The following is a 25,017-nucleotide window of genomic DNA, read 5'->3' as shown; positions in this document are numbered from 1 at the left end:
TGTGTAAAGTGTTTTGTTTAAATGTAACAATATGGATCAAAGCGATGTTAAGTTACTGTTGGACGCAATTAGTGCAAATAAAGCCGATATGCAAGTTTTGCGTGAATCATTGGAAAGCAAAGTAGTAGCAATTAGTGAGGAAACAAAAAAACAAATTGATGATAGGTTTGAAGTACAATTCCAATTGGTAAAAGAGGAATGTTTAGCTAGGTGTGAACTAATATCTAAAGAGATAAATGGAAAATATGAATAATTGAACGACAAGTATGAGAATATATTAGCTAAAGCGGTTAAAAACACCGAAAAGCTTGACACTATTACGGTTAATTTAGGCGCATGCGAAGAAAAGGCAAACCAAGCGTTAGAAAAAATTGAATCTATTGAAGAGTCAGTAAATAAGTTTGAAAAGAATTTAGAAAATAAAGAAAAGACGTTAGTCTTAGTGAGTGAAACTACCCATAAATTAGAAAGAAATGTTGCTATACTACACTATAGGGTTGATAGCTTATCCCAAAATATTGTTCCTCAAGGTATAGATGTAATTAACATGAGCCAGGATATTGCTTTAATAAGTGATAGGTTGTCAGGATTGGAAATAAAAGTGGATGAAACAAACGCAGTTAACTTCCTTAGTTGAGAATGTTAATAAAGACGGGAATGAACGTGATTTTTTATTTCGTGAAAGTAAGTTAGATCGAATATATTTGATGACGATAGAAGTAGTAATAAGTCAAAGCGTAGTGAAAAAGAGAGTAGCAGTTCTAATCAAACGGATTTTAGTTCTTCGTCCTCTAGTGAGATAACTAGGGCTGAATAAGCGAATCAAAATAAGAAAATCCGATAGGAATGGTGTGAAAAATGCTAAACGGCAAATATTGCGTCATGGTGACATTGAAATGTTTCCTAAATTTTCAGGTTTGGATGATGATGAGTCACCAATTTCGTTTTTAGAGCGGTTTTGGATGATGATGAGTCACCAATTTCGTTTTTAGAGCAGTTTCAAAACTCCGCACATGCTGCAGATTTGCCAGAATCTCAATACTTAGATGTTTTAGGATTCATTCTTACAGGGAACGCACGTGAATGGTATAAGTCAAGATTACGTACGTTCCGCTCATTCTCGGACTTTACTCAAAAGTTTAAAGCTCAGTTCGCTACTGTACAAATTATCGCGAGTAAGTTGTCAGTGTTACAATCTCAAGCGTTCGATCCGAAAACCGACGGTACTGTCACCGATTTTGTTTCCAAAAGATTTAATAAGATACGCAGTTTGTCATCTTCCATACCGGAAACATTTATAGTGAACACAATTAAGCAATTGTTACCCATTTCTTACAGGCGACAGTTAGCATTGTTTCCAAATTTAGATTTTACTGTATTTTTAACGGCTATACAAAATCTTGAAGCTTTGTATTACGACAGTAGGAACAGCGGAGACAGAAATAACTTTCGTAGTAGAACTGTTCGAGTTAATCAGGTAGATGAAGTCAAAAGTAATGAAAAAAACTATAACAAAAAGGGTAAATTTAAAAATGAAAATCGTGAGAAACCAAAAGGGAAATCGTGAGGCAAACAAAAATTTAAAGGATCAAATCAAAAGGGAAATGGGAACAAGAAAAATTTTAGTTGGAAAAACCGTAAGAACGATCATGTTGCAGGTAACGATAGCGATCAGGGTCGAAGTACAAGTAACGATAATTATGACGGGAATTACGATCAAGCTATGTCGAATCAACATGAAAAGGTTAGTTTTGTAAACAGTAATCAAAATTAAAATATGAATAGACAGCAATCAGTGCCCTCATATTGATAATCTGCACCACAATTTCCATATTTTAACCCAAAGGTCATGTTTCCGCAAAATAAAGAACATAATTTAAACTAAATACGCTCTCCAACGTGAGTGCGGTTGGTAGAGTTGGTAATGTAGTTGGTAATGAATGTATTCAAAATGAAAATGCACTCAAACAAAATTCTCGATGCGAATTTGTTGTAATTGGCAAAAATGTAGTAAATATGGTCAATTGGGACGTTGATTCATCAGAGAGTAGCGATGATGACCAAATTTTAGAAAATCAATCTAGATCAGCTGATGTAATGATACAGGTTTTAAACCAATCTATTGTTGCCTTGTGCGACTCTGGAGCTTCTGTTACATTATTGTCTTTGGGGGCATGGAAACGAATAGCGTCTGTAATTTCCCAGCCTCGTTTGCGACCTGCTCCACATGTTTTGTTGGTAGATTCCTCTGGAAAGAAAAAGAAACAGGTGCAAGGTCAAACTGTATTATGAATTGAAATAGGGAATATTGCTTTTGATGTACGTGTGTTATCTCTGATTTAAATACAGAATGCTTGTTGGGGAGAAATTTCCTTACCCAGCCTAAGGCTAAAATAGATTTTGGTAGTAACTCTGTCATTGTTGAAAAGGAAGGAGAAATTGTAACTGTACCTATGTTAAGTAATGCAGGAAATAACATTAAGGTTACTAAAATATTGACTAAAAATGAAAAGCAGCAAAAGGTAAATTTTGTTTTTGAAGCTGATAAAAGTAATGTAAATATCGTTAGTGATACTGACGATGAATCGGAATGTTCATTTGAGATTGGAAAGGTAAATCTAGAATGTCCCATAGTAAATAATTTGATTCGTGAAAAACGTAGTTTAGAAAAAGAGTGGATAAATCATGTCGTTGAAACTGACCATATACCCTAAAGTTCGAAATTCTTGCAATAATGAAGAAGAAATGAAAGGGTTGAATTTAGAAATTGCCAGTCAGGATAAATTTTTGTCTGAATATTATTCACAACAAATTTCGGAAATTGATAACGAAATCTGACAATCGCATTGTAATATGTTAAATAGAGTTGTAGTTTCTAGTGCAAATGTTAATCAGTCAAAGAGTGAATTTGCTTCTATTTCGGAAATTCAGGAAAAAGTTAATGAAGCTAAATTATCTGAGGTAGAGAAAGAAAGGTTGTTCAAATTATTGCTGAAACATAAGAAAATTTTTAAGAATACTCCTGGTCGTTGCAATAGGTTTGAGTACACAATTGAGGTAGATACGAATGAACCTTTGGTGAAGAGACAATATACATTACCTTATAAATTTAAAGAACATATAGATTCTCAAATAGATGAATGGTTAAAATGCGGAGTCAGAAAACCTTGTGTTTCGATACATTCTCATCCAATTTTCTGTTTTTCAAAGAAAAACACCAGTAAAATGAGAGTGGTAGTGGATCTGACAGTTCTCAATTCGCATGCAAAAATAAAACAACTAAAAGTAAATAAAATCGATGACTTGTTTAAGTTTCAATATGCTAAATATGTAATGAATAGATTATTTAGATTGTTCTGTAGAGACAATCATGCATCATGGGAAAAATTCATACCGCAAGTTCTGTTGTTAAATTACTCAGTTTCGAGCAGTCTTGGCGTTAGTCCAGCCAGTTTGTATTTAAATATTCAAGCTGAAAAAACAATTTTTAAAACACTTTGGTATTTTTCTAAATGAAACAAGTGATGACGATAGTGAAAATTGGGGTAATAAATTGGTAATGGCAGATTTCAAAAGAAAAGAAGTAGTGCGAAAGCGAAACGAAAGGTATAACTCAAAACAGGAGAGTAAGTATAAGGTAAAATTAAATGATCTGGTTTTCCTAAAACAAACCAATTTAAGTTCAGCAGTTGACAAGAAAATTTCAAAATTCTTTAATGTTTTCAAGGGACCTTATTTGTGTGTGAATAAAATATCAAACTCAGAAAAGGTATTTGAGTTATTGGATCCATTAACTGGAAAATATATTGGTTCTCATTCTGTAGATCGCCTTAAGGTGTGGAAACCCACAAATTCGACTCGGAAAATTTGGCTTGATTTAGCCGTTAAACATAGTTCAGAAAAGTATCCCAAATTTATTACAAATGCATATAAAGATTCAGATTTGGAAAGTAGTGTTGAAACTGTTACTTGCAATGCATTAACCGCAATACCTGTATGTTTGTTTCAAAACGTAAAGCCACGAGTTAATAACAGAAGAACAATTAAAATTTTAGAAAAGCTATTAGATATCGATCAATATTTGAATTTCTTGTATTGTAAAAATTTATGTTCATCTAACGTGTTGGAATTTGCATTGATTAATCTACAAAATCCTTATATTGTGTTGAGTAAGTGTATTTAGACCAAATAACATTATGGTCAAAAAAAAAAAAAAAAAAAAGCATATTAAGCTTTTAAAGTTATTTGAGCAGGCACCTGTGACAGCTACGCGAGATCCAGATGGCCGTTGATATTTTTTTTCTAAGTAATGGAAAAACGAGCCACGCTGTATGATAAGACATTGAGATGAGGTTCCCTCCAATTATTGGGTAATATAATATTTTTTAAACCCGGTGCAGGCTATTTTCGTATTATCCCCATCTTTACTATTTTACATTTTTAACCTTATGCTCCGTCATTCACCCTCATCTCGGAAAGGGAGTTGAGTTGAGTTGATTTTAGTTTAACGTTCCTTTCAGCAGCGAGGCTATATGAGACGTGGACCTACTGATTAACGTGGAATCCGAACCACATGAGCTCCCACCGGGAATCGAACCCGGGTCTCCCACGCCAAAGGCGCGTACGCTAACCGCTTAGCCACGGAGAAGCTCATCTCGGAAAGGGAATAAATAATTTTAATGTGGGTAGGTATCTTTAAATTTAACAAGGCAGACCCTGTCGAGTGGTCAGAGAGAAGCACAACTGAATTATTACTTTGTAAAGGTTTATCTGTGAAGCTTGAATGCGCTGAGAAATTTTAATTAAATCTCGACAAATGTGGCGATGAACTCGAAATATGGTTATCTTTGTCCTTATTTGAGTGAAGTTGAAATTTTGGGATTAATAGACATCTTTTTCATTTTCGGTTGCTTCGAGCTAGCAACAAAAGAAAAGGAAATACGTAAAACAATGAAGGTAACTGATATTGCCATCACTATGCAATATTTTATAGGATGTTTACTCAGTGAAGGTTATTAATGGTAATCAAACAGGATACAAACTCAATCATAACTTCAACGACGCAATAATGAGAGGAACATTAGTCAGTAATTACGGATGTTTGGAAAATTCTATGATACATGACATTGAATCATCCGTACACGTGTATATGCATCATGCATCGTATCCTGAGTGCGGCACTTGCTAAGAACCAATGAGAAGGCAAAAGGGCAATAGGTTTTCATATTTAGGGAACTGACGCAAGGTATGGTCTGATTACCACAAGATTTGGGTGTGTCCTTTGAGAATACTTAAAAAGGGCCTCAGGGCCTCTTGTGGAGGATTGTCTGTTAACAGCTTCGATTGAGAGATCAGTCATCGGAGAGCAACTTGTTACGCAGACTCCAATCAAGGTATGTAACAGAGATTCCAATAAAACCAATTTCACTTATAGGAATGTCATATCACATTTCACAATGTTTTGTCTACCCACAGTAAAGCTCTCACGATTAAGAACAGCAGTCATATAATTGCATTTCGTCTTCTATCCTAAAAGAAATAGAAATAATAAATATGATGTTACTTATTCATTATAAAGCCGAATGTAAGTTGAATGTTGCTTTAATCATAATGTAATAAATTTCAATTAATATTAACAGAATCTTTATTCTTCCCCTAGAATAAGTTCCCATTTTCCGAAGTATTTCTTGGTGTAAATTTTAGTTTAATCCCCTTTTGTGACAACCGCTAAGAATTAGCGTGAGCAGTTCTCCAGATATGTGGGAAATAAACGAGCAGGATGAGAATAGAGACCTGCACCATCTTCACAAATGGGGGCTCGTCCAATTTTTTCTCCCCTTTTCAATTTTTCGGATCGAAAAATTTTGTGGTGCTGCTATGACATGCCTCTTTTTATGTTTCAGTGTAATGTTCATTGTACATGTTAATTTAATTATTGAAGTTGTTCTGGATTCTTATGGCAATTAGTCATCTGATTATATTACTCATAGTGAAATAACCCTCCTATTTTTTTGATTAGTGGAAACACATTTTAACGAAGGAATTCGAGATGTCTTTTCGTTGGTTCCCCTTTTTGAAACTTAAATCTCCGCCAAAGTTTCATTATTGGTATATTGCAAAATCGGGTGAAGCAAGTTGCAAGTATTGTAGGAAAACTCTTGCTCAGGAAACCGCGCTCACGACGGCGTTGCGTTCCGAATTTTGTCCCATGGCAAAAGTAGCAACAGACTCGCCAGTGACGCGAGCCAGTTTGCCAAGTACATGTCTTGAAGTAGGCGAACCGCGGATAGACCATCCTCCGCAGTATAGTTTACCAGATCCTGTGGATAGGCAACCGATAACGCAAACGCAGCGTTATAGAGAAAATTTAGCGAAGTTTGAAGAAACTTGTAGTAAAATGCCACCCTTGACTCCTTTAGATAGTACACAGTATAAACCGGTGGTATCGAAACGTACGATTTTCCTTATGCCAGAAAAATAGTCTGACATTTTTAATGAAGGTGCAGCTTGTTCTTCTGAAGAACCTCCAGGCATAATGACAAGGGATTTTGAGTTTGACCCAAAATTAGCTTCAACGCCCTTAAAGAAGGAAGAAAAGCAGCATGTTATTGATTCAGAAGTGGTGGAGGATGAAGTTTATTTTCCATTCGGTATACCTCCTCATGTGGGAAAACCCTTGGAAGGTAAACTGCCAGAAATCTTGCCACCTGAATCAAGGAAATATGATTCAGATGATGCAATTAAGCAATTGGCAAAGAAGGAACCCTATCAGGAAAAGACTGCACGTGACGCGCGCTAACTCCAAGTCCTCTTTCATATGACTCAGGCGAAGAACTCCGAGAGTTCATAAATGAAAAACCTTGTATGGAAAATTTGTTTCCCTGAGAGTGTTCAAGTTGCTTCTCGCCTTTCTCAGGTGCAATATTCCCCCACTGCTGATAATGCACTTGCACTATTGCTATATAAAAATATTAGACAAGAGATTTTAGATAATCACGATCTGAAGACTCCATCAGAGAATTCATTAACTTTAGATGAAAATCAGGCAATTAATCATAATTCACCCCCTCCTAAAGACCCTCAAGTAGATGATAAACAGAATATTGGCGAATCAAGTGCAAAGGAGGAAACTAGAAATCGAGTAACTAATGTACCAATAATGAAATTGCCAAAATTTAAAGGAAGTTCTAAGGAATCTGTTACCAGGTTTCTTTATAAATATCAAACCATAGCTCGTGCTTGCAATTGGCTGGAACGGGAACACTGTACTTATTTGGCAGAAGGAAGCCATTCAACAGTTGCAATTTCAAGAATTAAAACAAATGTTTTCTCAAGCATTTCCTGATGATTTATATAAAGGTCAGCTGGAACAAAAACTAAAAAGAAAACGACTACCTCCTCGTTTCCCACCCGATAACTTCGCTTATACTTTAATAAGAGACTGGAAATTCGTAAGACCTGAAACTGGAGAGAGAGAGAGAGAGTTGTTGCGCTTACTGTATAAGGCGCTGCCTTCAAATTACGTTCAGGCCTTAGTATTAAAGGAGGTATCAACAATACATCAAGCCAATCATGTGTTACGATTATTGCATTTAGCTGACATTTATACCGAATCTCGTAAGGAAATTAAGAGGAAAAGCAGAGAATCAAAAAGACCCCACCATTCAAAACCTTATATGAATGTTGAAAACAATCCTTTTGTTAAAAGAATGTGGACGTGTAAACATGAAATCGGGAGAGACGGTAGACCAATTGATGTTAAAAGAGCTCGTACGAATTTATGTGATCAAAGATTGCCCACAATTCCCATTAGGACTTTTAATAAAAAGGTTAATGCATTATTGGACACTGGTTCGCACATCTCGGTGTTGGCTGAAGAAATGATTCCGCAAACTTTTCCAATAGCTAAGCGAATGTGTGCTGCAATTCGTTTGCGAACGTTAGGAAATAAGTTAACTCAACCACTCCCTGTGGTTCGGTTAAGTTTTCAGGTAGGAACCTATGGTCGACGATCTCGTCGATTATGGTTGAGTGTAGCATTAGTTAAACAGTCTCAATTAGACGAAAGAATGTTTATAGGGATAGACTTCAGTCAACGTTACCCGTACGGTACAGGGCTACAATCTATCATCAAAGGCAATCAAAGGCAGCCAAACATGAGGTTTAACGTTCAGTATTTGCCCAACCGGAAAGAACAAACAGTACTGAATCTGTCACATGTTCAGTTCTATAATAAGAATGGTAACCCTAGGATAAGTGAAAATGTTTGTCCAACATCTATCCCCAGTACGGAATCTAACACAAACCAGTTGTTTAGTGCCCAAATATGCAGGCTCCTTTTCAGAAAATGCTCCCCTTATTCAGCACATGGCAAATGAATGTCCTATTCTGCGAATCAATTGGATTAAAAGTCAACCATCTAAGATTTTAGTCAAAACTGCAGAGAGTATGCAAGTACCGGCTGGGAAGGTTGGTTTAGTAAAAGTAACCGCTAGCCACCCCATTGTTGGAGATTATTATGTGGAACCAAATGATTTTCTACATAGGTCCTATAAATGTTTAATTCCACCCACAATTTACGAGGAACATACTGGGTTTGCTAAACTCCCTGTATTTAATCTTAGTAAAAGGGATGTAATTATACCTGAATTCCAAATTGTAGGACATTTAGAGGAATGCAGTCTTACATCAGAAGCGAGAGTAAAGATGGTCAAAGCCACTCCAGTCTCTAAGAAAGTTGAGGAATCGAAACTTAAAATACAGCATGATATGGACAAGGAAATTGATATTTTCCCTGACCTTTCCCTTCAAGATCGGAAAAGGGTAGTAGATCTATTAAATGAATTTGAAGATATAATGACATGGTATATTGAATATATGGCAGTAACTCACGAATACGAACATAGCATAGAATTGATTTCGAATATTCCGGTATCTTCACCTCCATATAGAGAACTTTAGAAACTAAAAAAGTCATGAAGGAAGAAATGGACAAGTTGCTCAAACAGAATATCATTTTTCCCTGTAGATCTCCCTATGCGGCTCTAGTTATTTTAGTCAATAAACGAGACAATTCTAAGAGACCAGTCGTGGATTATCGTAAGCTGAATCTTGTAATTACCCCTGATTATTATGTACTCCCGCTAATCAAGGACTTGATAGATTCGTTTACAGATATCAAATTTATCAGTTCGTGCAATTTCAGATCAGGTTTTCTGCATGTCCCCTTAAGAGAAGAGGACAAATTGAAAACCGCATTCATCTGTAGTGTTGGTTTGTTCGCCTTTAATATAGTACCTCAAGGGCTATCTACCTCCCCAGCAGCATTTCAAAGAATGATCGATAAAGTGTTTGCAGGACTAAAATTTATCATGGCATGTTACATGGATGATCTGATTATTTTTGGAAAATCTATACATGAAAAGTTAGATAGGCTTAGGAAAGTATTCACTTGCCTTCGGAAAGCTAATCTAAAATTAAATCCATCAAAATCTCATTTCATGTATTCAGAATTACCGATACTAGGATTCATAGTACGACGTGACGGGGTAAAAATTGATCCCAAACGAACTGAGGCTATCACAAACTTTCCCGAACCAAAATCAGTTCGTGATGTACGCAGCTTCGTAGAAATGGCTAGTTACAATCGAAGGTTTATTAGAAATTTTTCAGCTATCGCAAAACCTTTCATACAGGTCCCGAGTTCAAATCTCGGACGGGCCCCCATTTGTGACGATTGTGCAGCTTTCTCTCTTATCCTTAAACGTTCCTTTTCATTTTGGAGATAAGGAACATCAAGCGTTCAACACTTTAAAAGAAAAGTTGGTCACTGCTCCTGTATTAGCTATCTTTAATCCGCAAGCAGATGCTACCAAGTTGGTATGTACATGCATGCAAATACGGGATTGGTGCAGTTATAATGCAAGTTAACAAAGGAGAAAAGCGACCTATTGGTTATTACCGTAGAAAAATTTCTGATCACAAAGCTAAGTCCTTAACGATCTCAGAAAAAAGAAACTATGGCTTTTGTACAAGCAGTGTTGCATTTTCACGAATATTTAATAGGAGTACCTCATTTCACAGCATTCACTGACAGCTGTTGTTTATGTTATTTGAGAAATATGAAAAATCTAAAAGGGAAATTTCTGCGCTGGTTTATTAGGCTTGAATCTTAACAATTCACAATTAAAGCGATAAAAGGTAACCCTTCGAATCGGCATAGTGATTGTATGTTAAGATTTCCCACACAGACTTTAAGTGAAGAAGAAAATGCGAATCGAGAACTTTGTATGAACACCATGAAAACTGATGCTAATGATGTAATAAAGGCTCATAAAAATGACGAATATTTTGGTAGGATACGTGAGTTAGTAAAAACTGATTCTACTAATACTGAAGCTCGTCCTTACGTATTGGTGGATGATGTTTTATATCGCAAATCCGGTAAGGAAATAAAGCAATGTGTTCCCCGAAGCATGGTCCCAAAAGTTCTATACGTCTCACATACTTTATGTTTAGAAGGCGGACATCTTGGAGTGCGCAAAGTGTTTTCTCGTGTCAATGAGCGATTTGATTGGCCCCGGATGGGAGCCGATATTAAAAATTATATCAAGACTTGCCAGGAATGTCAGGAACGAAAGGACCCAACCACTAAACCATTAGGATTGCATGAATCCATCAAGCCCATTGCACCTTTTCATACCCTAAATTTAGATGTGTTCGGCCCTCTGCCTTCCTCTTATGGCTATAAATATATTATTACTGCTGTCGATATGTTTTAAAATTATGTAGTGGCACGACCTTTAAAAACTATAACAGGTAAGAATGTTCAAAGTTTCTATTAGATGATATGTTATTTTGGCCCACCGCGTAATATCCTAAGCGACCTTGGTTCTAATTTCGTAGCAGAAATGACGCGCGAAGTTACGTCTATATTAGGAATAAATCAGAAATTTAGTACAGCTTATCACCCCAGGACAAATTCAAGAGTGGAGAGATATAATCATACTTTGGCAAACTATTTGAGTAAATGTGTGTCTATTTCTCAAAAGGATTGGTCTCTATTTGTTATAACCGCTTGTTACGCTTACAATACTGCGAGGCACGAACACCATCCTTATTCTCCTTTTGAATTGGTGTTTGGTAGAAAGGCTGTGTTAGGTATCGAACTCGAGACACCATGTCGAACCCCGTATGGGAAACTAGTGAAAAAGAATCTTAGTCGTATAAGAAAACTAGCTCAAAAGGCCTTAATTAGTCAACAGCAAAAACAAAAGGCCACAATCGATAAACATAGGAAGGCCCGCACCTTTAAGGAGAACGATTTAGTCCACATTAGAAATTTGGCAACTAAACCTGGATTATCTCCCAAGTTAGTAAGAGCTCGATATGTAGGCCCCTTTAGAATTATATGCATAAATCCGAAAAATGTGTGCGTAGTACAGAAAGTACATGGAACAGATCAGCCAAAGAAAGTTAATGTTGAACGAATGAAGTTATATTATCCAAGTTCTATGGTTCCAAACCGGATCAATTTTGTTCCACCTTCTCACATTGCAAGGTCTACTTAAAATAAATTATTATAATAAGTTATCTTGATAGGCGTAGGAACTTCTAACGCGAAATTCAATTAGAAAGCAGGCTCTCTGAAAGAAATGATAGATTAATACATAAATAAATACATAAAAAAATAAATAAATAAGTAAATATATTATTATACGTATAGAAGGAATAAATAGTGAAAGCGTTGTCTAGACAAGAACAAGATAGTTTTAACATCCATATATGGTCGGAAACCCTGCTTCAAAGAACAAAAAGAAAAGAGAACAAATATATATATATGCAACTAAGGAAGTTATTTGCTTTCCTTAAGAAGGTATTATATTCCTGGTGTTGACAGACAAACCGATGGCCAGACAGACTGACAGACAAAAATACCAAAAACACAAACATCAAGTGAAAAGAAAAGGAGAGAATTGGATAGAGAAATGAAAAACAAAACGTTATTTTTATTTGTTAAAAGTAAAACTTCCGTTACAAGGATTTTAAATTATGAAACGCATTAATGAGAATATTATTAAAAACAGGATACGCCTTCGTATTTTGTAGGTCCAGATAGGGTCAATAATAAATCCGGATGTCAAAAGAATTCAACGTTCAATAGAAGACTCATTAGGACGCGAAGAAAGTGTGATAAACAGTGTTGAAAAAATATTTTTTTCATAAATGGCTGGAATCACAGTAAATAATAAATTGCCTTCTATCATCATTCCCCCTTTCTCTGGGAAATCACATGAGCACATATGTCTATTCCTTGACGCGTACAAGCTTTGTGCCACCCTATATCAATGGAGTGGCGAAATGCAACGGAATTATTTTCCCGCGTATTTACAAGGAAGCGCTTCTGACTGGTATCATATGAAAAAGGAATCATTATCGACTCTAACAAAATTTGAAGATCTAGAAAGTCAACTAAGAAAGGCCTTCGTAGCCTCCTCTGAGGTTGGTGAACACTTTGCCTTATTGGCAAGGCGAAATAAAACACCCCATGAAATTTTCTCTGAATATATTTTATGAAATATTAAGATTATGTAATAAAGTAGATCCTAACATGAGTGAAACTGAGCGGAAGCGACACATATTAACGGGACTGGATCCTAGTGCTTTAGAATTTGTTATCACACGTGAGCCAGGTAATGTAGATGAAGTCGATAGACTACTAAAACTTTACGAATCTGCTAAGGTTCAAGCGAGATTACGCGTTCTTGCAAATGCTCCCTTGGAACTCCTCAAGCTAGAAATTAGTCAACTCAAGTTAGAATCAAATCGACAGAGTGTAACAATAGATCGAGGAGGACAGCGATTCTATAATCGTAGAGGACGTGGATCAAGAGGTCTCCGCTCTAACTTAGTTCAAAAGGATCAAATTATGAACATCAATGACATACAATGTATTTTCTGTGGTAACTGCGGACACTTTGCCCGCGTGTGCCGAAATCGACAAAATCAAGATCAAAATTGGAAACAATCAAAAATAGATTCCGTCGTAGAAATCGTTACTCAAGTAGAGGTCAATCAAATAATAGAAGGATGACATTCTAGAAGACGCCTTAATAGAGAGAGACAGAACACTAATGTAGGTAGAACTTAAAAGGTAGAAATTCCTAATAATTCCCAAATCTTAAGTGTGTATTAGTACCCCACCTCTCACTTTTAAGAATTCGACAAATTTGAGTTTTGAAATTAACATTCTTAAATACGCAGGACATATCTTTAGAAAGAATTCGATCCAATAGACGTTAATTATTAACACTGTATATACAGATAACCTCCATAAAAAAAGGCACAAGAAAACAAAACAACAACACAAATCACATATTATTATCATTTAGAATATATGAAGAAGCATGAGTAAGTTCATAAGTTAGGTTAAGTTGCCTTCGATTAGAGATATTACTCCCAGCCACCAATCTATAACAGAATCTAGAGTGTATGATTCGAGAGTACTATTCAAAAGACATCCGTGCACAAAAGCTAGTGCAATGCGAATGTTTAATTCAATTGTGATTAATTCATGTGGCAACAGTGTAGTCTTCACTATGTATATATAGTAGTCTTGCTATAAATAAATGTATGTATATGTCAATATACATGTACTATACGTAAATCATTGTAATCATTTAGCCCTGTGCACCTACTGTGCAGACTCAACTCGACGATGTGATATTTGTAGACACCCGTTGTTAGGGTATAGAACTATATATTAAAATTACAATGTTAATGTTATATGTTATAACGATAAATATTAATTGCTTGTAAATTAGAAACGCATTTGATAATTTTATCTTATGTCTCTATCTTAACTATGCGAGATTAGCTAAGTTATTTTCTCTCTTTTCTATTTTATGCGACAGGAAATAAGATGTTTTTATGCGTACTTATTCGATTTAAGTGTTCTTATGTTCTTCAAAAGTAAATGAACAGTATAAATTCAATAAAGGAATAGAATATTATGTATATAATCTCATCCAATGAATAGGATATCCTGTATATAATATCATTTCATGCCATTGTATGTACCCTTATTCGTATTCGTTAGCTTGGTATAAGTTATGCTTTAGTTATGTTAGTTAATATAAATATGTATTTATGTGTTTTTGTTATCTTATATATATATAGTTATATCTTACTCATTAGTCACTCTCCTTTTTATGTTATGTGTAAATATAGGTTATAAATTTTATATACATTGACATCTACATTGACATTTTATATACTACATCTTATTCATGTAGTAGCCCACTACCTTTATAAGTAGATGCAATTCATTATTTTATAAAGCTATTAAGTTGTATGGCATTGCTTCACATCTATTCTTACTTAGCCTACTTAATTAATTGATGCAAACTACGATTTACCCACAATACAATACGGACAATTGTTGATTAGAAACATGCAGATGTAAAGAAAACGTATTTACTTAAATTGCTCATACATATATAAATCATAATTCCTTTCCAGGTTACATACTACAAGCTGATAAGGTAATAATTAAATACATTCATGCTGCATGCAACACATTACAGTTACATATTAATGCTCCATGCGAATTAATACTTCTACACTTAGACCTTTTGATACCATTTTCCACGCTCCATGCTTACAATTCTAAAATCTATTAGTATTATTTTGCTCTAGAACATTATATAATGAAGCAGTGAGAACGTAGAAGTTGTCTTTTGAAAACAAAAACAAAGACAAGAAAAGAACACGAGCGAAAACAATCTTAATTTTGTATAATCATGTTTTGCTTCCTTTCACAGATAAAGCCTCTATTAATTCCCATTGGTCTTAAGTAATTACGTCTTGATTGTTTGTATTATTGCAATGCAACATTATAGTATATTCTATATAAAGTATTATAGTTACATACATTATTGTATTACAAATATTGCAATGGATGACAATTCACAATTCACCGTTTGCGTGAGCACTATCCGTAGCCCCGAAATACCTCTGTACCCCCCTTTTATTTTTTTGGATTGGCATGATGTAGGTATAGTATTCTGTTACGAAGACAAGGACTCCTTCTTGCCCCTTTATTTTTTTCATTTCCGGTCTATTTCCGGCCCTATCCTGCAACGTTCTGTACCTTTTTCAAAGGTCTCTCTCCAAACAAGTATATGTTTTGTTATATATATTTCATATTTGTTAAATCAAACATTGTTTCTTTTCTCAACGATCTTACTTCGTAACAGTATTATCTGCTATTATGTAATAGTGTTCTCTTGCATAGCTTCTGCATTCCGGAAGTAAGTTATCTAACTCCGTACTCACCGAACTATTATCAGCTGGTAACACACACTCCCAGCAAGAACACAAATATCTTTATCTACAATTTGCATGCAATGAAGTGCATTACTTTAAAAATAAGAAGGTTCTAAAATATAAAATCACCATCATTACTATTTGAGATTAATGCTCTACTATTGGAATTAGGTCAAGTTGAATGGCAGCAGCCATACTCAAAAAGTTTTCATGCAATACTACTACTACTACTGCTGCTACTACTACTACTACTACTACTACTACTACTACTGCTAATAATAATAATAATAATAATAATAATAATAATAATAATAATAATGATAAATACATATAATTTGTAGTGTCATCTAAGTTAAATAATAATACTGATGAGCATATATAAGCTATTCACTTTTCGATTCCCCGTGTAAATTACCATCGATCGCCACTTATTTAAATTCGCTACGTTCAATTGAATAATGTACATGTTACAAAACAATTGCCTTCATTACTTTCACTATAACAATGATTATGAGTCAATATTATTTGAATACCTTCTTCTAATACCACTACTTCCATTGCGACCACTTGCATGGCTTCCTGTAGTATTAACTGTGCGCTCAATATTGGTTACGCTCCCTCCTTATACTAGTGGTTTTCTAATCGTTGTAACTACCATTTAATATTGCAAAGAATTTTCTTTTCTTTTACTCTACATTGTTTTTTTCTTTTAATTTTGTTTCCTTACTATAAGTTCATTTTTTTACTACTTAATATATCTATATATTTTTTATCAACATTGCGTTAAGAAATTCTGCTTATACTATGGTGTATCATATCAGTCTTTTAGTTAAATGGAGAATTACCTTATTTATTTATTATTTAAATGTTTTAATTGAAAATGATATATTATAAACTAAAAGTGTTTTATTCTATTTTCATGGATCTAATTGACTTCTGAATGCGAGGTCTGTTCCTTGAAAATTGGAAGAATGCTTAAGAAGAGTAAAATTTGGGACCCCCCCCCCCTTTGGAAATAATTTGGAAATCCTTACTGTACTTCAGACATCAGACTACAACTTCAAAAAGTAATTGTCTTTAATGGTGTATAGAATGTATTTCAGTGGCGTATTTCGTTCAAAACATGGCATTATATTCAAGTGTTAGAGTATTATACTATGTCAGAATATAGTTTCTACTTACCACTTGACACTTTTCCCATGGTAATCCTTTGGTAGAATGCTGAAGTAAATCACGCCGACCCGATTATAATATTTCCAATATGATTTAAATCCCTAATTACCCGCAGTATTAAGCATACGATTATATTTTGGTTAGAATTGTTGTAATTGCATTTAATATGCATTTCTTACTTAAACAACACTCACACAAACACCTACATTACGATCACTTCGCGATTCTCAAGAATAAGAGTAACTATGTTGTGCATGTCAATCGGCGAATTACCACCGTTTGACTAAGTGATCACAAGCTTTGCATACTACAAAATATCTATTACTTTCCTTATATGATGTATGGTGTCATCCTTAGAACATTGACTCGATCAAGGAGTATACAACCCGACATTTTTTTAATTATGAAAACTCAATAGCACTCACAATTAAGCCCCTGATTCTTGGGGATTCCAACAGTAAAAACAAAAAGGAGTATAGAATTACTTCTTATTCAGTTGGAAATTTTGTAAACGTTTTCCTAGCTGAATAGGCACACGCTTCCTGTTTATGCAAATTATAGACAGTAAACAGGAAATGCCTGCGGTTTTAACTAAATCTAAGATTGCGAGTAATCGCCTGTGGCAATATACTTTAAAGCCAGCGAAAAATTATTAAAATATGAATGCTTAAAATTCTCTAATTGGCAAAAATCGGGTTACCTGCCATTTCGCTTGTTATCTCTAATGGAAATAAGAACCACTAGATGTGGATATTCCAGATGCAAATGAGTATTAGCTTGATCCCCTGGACTCCCCGATTAATGAACAATAAAAGGAACTCTCTGTCCTTCACTTCTTTGGAGAACGCCTTAGTCAATATTTATATATATATATATTCGAAAGCCCTTTCTCCCCAGAGAGAGATTGGTGTTAATCGCTAATTAATTCAATTACAAAAATGTTAGTTTCCTTACCATACAGATATTAATTGTAATGTATTTTTTCCCCTGTAATTTGAAATCACAGTGTTGTCACTCATATGTTTACATTAATGTTATTCATTGTTTATTACGCATAAAAGCTGAATCTGTCTATATCATTTGAATTAAATCTGAATTGACCGGCAATATTGTGAATATAAATTTGATTTCAATTATAGGACTCTTGCGAAATTGATATAATTGATATAATTGATTGATATTGAATTCTGGCTGTATGTGAGATCGCTCCGTCTTGTTGAAACCACAAGTGTTCCACATCCACATCGACCATACCTAACTGGGGTAGAACGAAGGCTTTCAGCATCTTTAGGTAGCGTTCACTGGTGACAGTTACAGCCACACCACTGTCATACTCAAAGAAGTAAGGGCCAATAATCTCAAAGGAAGCAACTCCACACCACACTGTGACATGAGAACTGTGCAAGGATTTGATGTGCAGTTCATGCGGATTTACGTCACTCCAATAACGCATATTCTGTTTATTCACTGAACCACATAACTCGAAATGAGCTTCATCTGACATCAGCATGGTGTGCAACATTTGTGGATTTTGGCGAAGATCACGCATGGTTAAGCAGAATGTTTCTCGTGAAACCCAATCGCGAGGCCTAATCTCCTGAACAATCTGCAACTTGTATGGGTGAAAATGGAGATTTTCGTCCAATATTCTCCTGAATGAGCGATCGGACATATGCACAGTTTGCGAATGCCGACAAGGAGATTTTTTTGAGCTACGCAATATTGCAGCACGAACATTTTCCACGGCTTCTGATGTTCGCACAGTTCTTTCACTTTTTCCCGGTTTGCCATTGCAAACAGAACCTGTTGTTCGAAATGCACGTACCCACATCACAACGGTCCGTCCATCTGGAACTTTCTCATGACGTCCCAACTTGAAATGTTGCCGAAATAGACGCTGGGTAGCAATAACGGATTCGTTATTCTTGAAAGAACTTTCAACACCAAAGGCACGATGCTGTGCACTCCACCGATCCATATCACTTTCACACTTGAAATGGCAGCTCATTAGTACACGAATGCGGCACGAGCTAGCGCGCATTCATGCAGGACGTCATTGTACTACGCAAGTCAAATTACGCTATGAACGCTGTTGCATCCTGTATTTTATAAAATTTCCCTGACTTTTCCTGATTTCCAGTCTTTTTCCCTGACCTTCACCATTTTCCCTGAGTTTTCCCTGATTTCCCTGGCCAGTAGGAACCTTGTAGTAATGATAATAAAAATCGTCGCCTACCATGGGATAACAACATGTAGAAAAAATACACAGAAAAGAAAGTACACTGACCTAGCAACTGAAATAAAAGATGTAGAAACAAAAATCTGTAACCATACTTTCACTTGAAATTGTAACAATAATATTTGCCATAAGACTATGAAGCATTTTGAGGATATAATTGAGATGAACACACACTCATTTCTAAATTGTAAAAGCCTGTATTACTATCTAAACAGAATAGTAAGAAAGCTCCCCAATGACCACACACAGTAGAGAAGAAATGGTCTTGGCAAAGCTCGACAACAACACCAGAGGAAATCTGCTATGAATAAAGCTTCGCTAAACACTTAATAAAACATACAACTATACAGGGTGTTCGAGAAGTACCCATACCCTCAGGTTTGCGTACCACATAAAGTAATTTTAATTAATGTGGTATGGCATTGTTGAACACGATATATTCAGTTCAGCTACTCTTCTGCGAATCGATTTAGTTGGAGATATCGCAACTGACCGAACGACGGCATCACGCATCTTCTTATGTAAACTATGTGGTCAGGCATTGACACATTCTGAAGCAACGGCACGTTCCTCTCAATCAAGCAATATTGCTTTATGAGGTAATCCTTGCCAACGCGATCTCTAAACGCAGTCATTACCTGTCACGGTTTTCCTTGTGTATTGCCATTCGTGTTCCCACATACTTGCCATTAACCGTACCTCAATTGAGTAACTGCAAATAAAATGAAATGATATCTTTGAGTTTAACGTCCCACGATTATGCCCTTTAGGCTAAGGAAGATGATGATTAAGGTAAGTGAACGATGATGGAAGAATTGGTGGAATGAGAAAATGGGAGAAAACGGGAGTACACCGAGTAAACGTACGAACACGATGTTGTCCACCACAAACTTACTTCGGCGGAGATCGAACCAAGGACTCCACGCACTAGAGATGAGCGCTCTGCCACTGAGCCGCCGAATCCCCTGAGTAACTGCAACCACTCACATCAGCCATGGATTCATAACTGAAGTGCTCCACGCGACCTTGGACGCAGGGATACCACTAGTGTTGTCTGTGACTACGAAAGCAGTCTTACAAACAGAACTAAAATTGCATTGATATTGTCCTTTGTGATACTTAAACCTAGGGGTACATGGACTTTTTGGATATCCTTTGCAACTCATATAAAAAAAAAGAATAATATAGTATATAATGAAATACAAGATAACAGCCAAATAAGCAATAATAATAATAATAATAATAGTGTTGGCAGTGACCTTTCTTAGAAACAAAGAGGACACTCGTGTATATATATATATATATATATATATATATATATATATATATATATATATATATATATATGGACATTTCATCCTATTTGCCATTAAGTTATGAACTTAATCATTCACTGCCAGTTAAGATATCTGACTGACTTACAAACAAGCACCTAATTCAATTCTATTCTATGTTATACAGGACGCTTGTTACCCAATCTAAAATCAATTTTCATGTTATCTTCTTAGCAATTTCTTGATTTACTCAAAGATATCTTTGCCAAAATTTTTATAATTAAAAATGTGTGGATCCACAACTACATGTTTTGCTCTGGAAATAGTGTTCCGTCCATCTTACAGAGCTGCTATCGTATAATCCACGATATTTTGTGATACGTGTTGTGAAGTTTCACTTCGTGTGGTTTTCCTTGTTCATTTGTTTGTTCGCTTTTTTTACACCCAGTATTTTCGCGAATACTTCGTCCACAAAGAACCTCAATCTATCCTCCTTTCGGGCCTATTGTCACATCCATATGTGTATAAGTGCAACAGGCAAAATTGAACTTTTCAATACGTTTGCTCTCTCTCTCACTCTTTAGTATTAATTACAGTCTCTCAAAAATATTCATATTCAAATATAGACGTCATTAAAAATTGAATATAACTGAATCGAGATGATTATTTGAACATACTTTTACGAATAAAAAGATGTGTAATCTTACCTCCAAAATTATCTAAAGTACTTGATGCTAAGTTTTCAACATTAATACATGTAGTATCACACGATCTCGAACTGGCAGATTTTCCATTCATTATTTTCACGTGAACATCTGTTGAAGATCCTAAATCTTCACTGTCAAATACTTCTACTACTTTTTCTCTATCTTGTTCTTCGGCCAACTGACCAACCCTGGAAAAGCAACAGAAGAATGTAATGTAATACAGGCTGTAACCTAAGAGGAACGATATGTTTACTCACTCGAATTGTTTAAAAATACAGTGAAACCGGTTTATGTTGGCCACCATCGGTTCCATTGAAAAGTGGCCGACTTACAGAAAATAAGTGTGATTGGTGTATTTTTAGAATAGATTTCTAGTCTTGTTTGATTGTAAAATTTTAATAAACAATACCATGAAAGCTACTTTTAAATAATGTATATATATAGTAATCATAATAATACACAATACTAGAAAAACAAATACTACAGTATATTTAATATATGCATTTTTTCTTCCTGAAAACTAGTCTGGTACACTGAATTATTCGAATGGAAAACACAATCACAAATACAAATATAAAATCGAAACATATGTACGCAATTTATTGAAATTGGTATTCTAGCACACTAAGTTATTCAGATTGAAAACATGAAAAGCAAAATTTTAAATTCAATAATTTGTATGCAGTTGATTTTATTATTATTATTATTATTCAGTGACAAATATTTTCTGTAGATACCTTTCGAAAAGTAGCAAATCAGTTATCAATAACAAATTTATTCATGGTGATTCATTCTAGACGTATGTTTTTTTATTTTATTTATTTACTTATTCATTTTACTTTTGCACATATGAACATTCTAATTTTGTAGTAACTACCTCTTGTTAATGAGTTACAAGTGTTTCCCTTGGAGCGAAAGACGTTTTGAGAAAATCTTAAGGGAATTCATATATCAAAACCTCCACTACCTTTCGACAAACAGTCAAGTGCCAATAAATGACAATTGAGATGGTTAGCTTTAACCTTGAGAATTTCCCGGAATTACTAAAGTTCCCCACTGATGAAAGGAGCGATATAGCTAATGGTTTTACCAAAACAGACAAGGTAAACAAATACATACAACCATTTCCTGAATTCCTGTGCGTACTTTTTCTTATTCGCATCTTCCTTCACCACCCCTTTGTCAGGGTAGTGTTCTGGCCATTAATCTCCAAGAACCAATAATCTATGCTTCTCTGTCTCCAGTAACAAATACAGAACATTTGGCTCTCATACGGTAATACGAAAGAGTTAAGAAAAATAACAAAACGTATTCACGTGGCCAGGATACGTGGGTAAATATATCTTTATCAACATAGGATAAACACTGCTTCAATGCGGCCAACTTCCAAGATAGACATGTGGCCAATTTACAGAGTAATAAATAACGAATGTCTTATGGAAAAATGCAGGTTCATAACGAACCAGGCCAAAATAAACAGGTGGCCAAGTTGACAGGTTTTACTGTAAATTTATATATATATTGTAATACACCACGTGTTTGTGTTTATAAAGATTATATGTGCTCCTGTTTGTACACAACAACCACATCTATTTTACGATGGAGTACTACACCTCATGTTGGATTACTACAGAAGCAGATGACGGACCACCAGCACCACCTACAGTCACATGACAAGGAAGCAGCAGCACCACCGCTCCCCGGAGCGCCTATATAACGAAGAGGATTCAACGCACAACTATTAGTCTGCGATTGGTCACCTCTCCTCTAGCTTGCCTGGAGCTCTAGAGGAAACCCAACCTAAAAGCCTCTAGTTTGCTGCGGAACTCTAGGTTTTCCTTCCTTTCGCCTTAGCTTGCACGGAGCTCTGTCGGGATCTCAACCTCTGTCACTTAGCCTGCTTTCGGGCTTTATGACTCTAAACCCCCTCACTACTTGCTTCGGAGCACTGAAGTTTCCTACTCCATTCTGCTTAGCTTGTTTTGGAGCTCTGTAGAGACCCTGCCCTAAAGCTGTACAGTCTTGGGCCACCTTTTCTCTACCTTACATTAGAGAAAATGCTATAGTAGTATTTCCGTAAATACTATTGATTTTATTAGATGATTTTAGAATAAAAACCGGTAGTAGGAGTCGATTCCGGACTGTAATTACACTACCTACTCCCACATAGGGAAGTATTTACAATATTTTTATAAAAAGTAAAGCAATTCTTCTGTAAGTTCTGACCCCTCCATTCTTCAACAAATTCTTCAGTTTCTCCGTTTCTTCTCCCATACTTTCTATACCATGCCATTTTCCACTCTCATCCTCTTCATTCTTCTTTCTCCCTCTCTTTCTCTTCCTGCGTTCTTCTTCCTTCTCTAACTTCTTCTTATTGTAACCGTTCTTCTCTTACTGTCTGTAGAATTGCTGTATGCTTTCCTTCCTTCCTTCCTCTTCGTCCTCCAGCATTTCTATTCTTCTTATCATGTTCGTTATGAAATTTCTCTTTGTACTCCTATCCACGTCGCTCCTCTCATGGCAGTACACCCCCGCTGAGTACTCTTTCTGGTACCACCTCGTAACCAGCCTTTCTCCTTGTCATATATATATATGTGTGTGTGTCTGTATTTTCATTTATTTTCGATATTGTCTGAAAAGGATATGTTAGATATCCGAAACCGTTATTATAATTTAAAATAAAGTGTCTTTTAAGCTTTGGTCAGTGTTTCTTTTGTTAAAATAATCAATCCAAAGCCATGGATAGTCTTACTAAATCTTTTGCTGGAATTATATGTGCGATGAAACAATTATAGCCGGAGAAAATAAGAAAAATACTGAAATTTTACAGGAGCACGTCGTTACCTTGTTGTCACATCGTCAGTATTCCACTAATCTGTCAGCTATAACTATCTTCTTTAATGAAAGGGTAGTTACAGCTAACGCCTCAGTGGAATACTCATAAGTGGTAACAGGGTGATACGACTTCCACTAAAAGTCAATTATAATAGTTTCTTATTTTGCTCCAACGAGCTAACATTGTCCTACGAAAGTCCATATTTTTCTCAGATACGTGTCACATAACAAGCATATTAACGACATAAATTAACAAATAGCCTCGAATATTCTCTCTTATTCTCATTCTAGCAACACAGTAGCCAATTATGTACGAGGAGGTATTAAAAAGTTAGTGCAATCATCTAGAAGGTGACGAAATATGAACCCCCTCGCACATGCAATTTAAAGTTAGGTCCTTGTTATGTTAACATGCAAATTCTGGACTCATTAGAACAACTCTTCCTTTCTTTTTTTGCAGGTAAATTACTGAAGGTGAGATTATTGATAAGCTTGGCGCATAGACCGTCATTAAGCTCCTTGACGCATGAAGCGTCATTAAGTTCCTCAATCTTCAGTGAAAATCAGCAAAGCAGATCCACGACGAGATGAAAGAAGTCTATGGGGATGAAAGCCCATTCTATGAGATGGTATCCAAGTGGAAATGGCAATTAGGCCACCGCGGACACCTCTGAATCTGGAAGACCTTTCACTGATGATGCCGTCTTGACGAAGAAAGTTGGGAAGATCATAATGAAAGACAAGAAGGTAACCATTGAAGGTGTTGTGTGCGCAACCGGTATGAGTTACGGGACTGCCTGGAATATAATTCACAACCAGCTGCTTCTTTAGAAAGTGGCAACATGGTGGGTGCGACAACCAGTGATGAAAATTTTCCGATTCATAAAAACAAACTCCACTTATTCCTACTTCATTATTTAGCCGTGACGTGAGGTGGAAAATTTTCTTCTATATTTTTCCGGAAAATTTTCCGTTCTTAACAAATATCAGTGATCAAGTAACAATCCCTCAGTATTCATAAAATTGATTTAATTCATGTATAGATATTGTTAAAAAGTGAAAGATCGTTTAAAGAATCTGAAAATTTTCATGGCTCAGACAATTTTCATTACTATGTAGGAACAAGTGAAACAGTTTTCCATGAATCGAAGTATTTTCTGTCTTGTATGGAAAAACTGAAGAATTTTTTATGAGTCGGAAAATTTTCATTATTTTGAAGCAAAAAGTAAAACAACTTTTTGCGAATAGGAAAGTTTTATTGCTCTGGAGAAGCAAGTGAAAGTAATTTTCATGAATCGGAAAATTTTCATCACGATGTAGAAACAAGTGAAAAAACTTTTCATAATCCGGACCATTTTGGATATATATAGTGATGTTTGGTGGAAAATTTTCCACAATATTTAACTGCACATTCAGCTATAAAATTCAATTCCTGTAGAGGGAAGTTAGACAGCAACAAATT

General features: G+C 35.4%; 1 protein-coding gene across 2 annotated transcripts in view; it reads right to left on the bottom strand.

Moving 5' to 3' along the window:
* Positions 1-25,017, bottom strand: part of LOC145673466 (phospholipid-transporting ATPase ABCA3-like) — a 312,570-nt gene that overhangs the window by 110,207 nt on the left and 177,346 nt on the right. For both annotated transcript variants that reach the window (XM_081743188.1, XM_081743189.1), the window contains exon 15: positions 20,721-20,908. In XM_081743188.1, coding sequence (XP_081599314.1) covers positions 20,721-20,908 — 188 coding nt within the window. The remainder of the gene's footprint in view (positions 1-20,720; positions 20,909-25,017) is intronic.

Source organism: Thermobia domestica, chromosome 16, assembly GCF_964235325.1.
Source record: "Thermobia domestica chromosome 16, izTheDome1.hap1.1, whole genome shotgun sequence".
Classification (NCBI taxonomy): domain Eukaryota; kingdom Metazoa; phylum Arthropoda; class Insecta; order Zygentoma; family Lepismatidae; genus Thermobia; species Thermobia domestica.
Note: the sequence above shows the minus strand (reverse complement) of the source record. Positions and strands in the feature narration are given on the sequence as shown.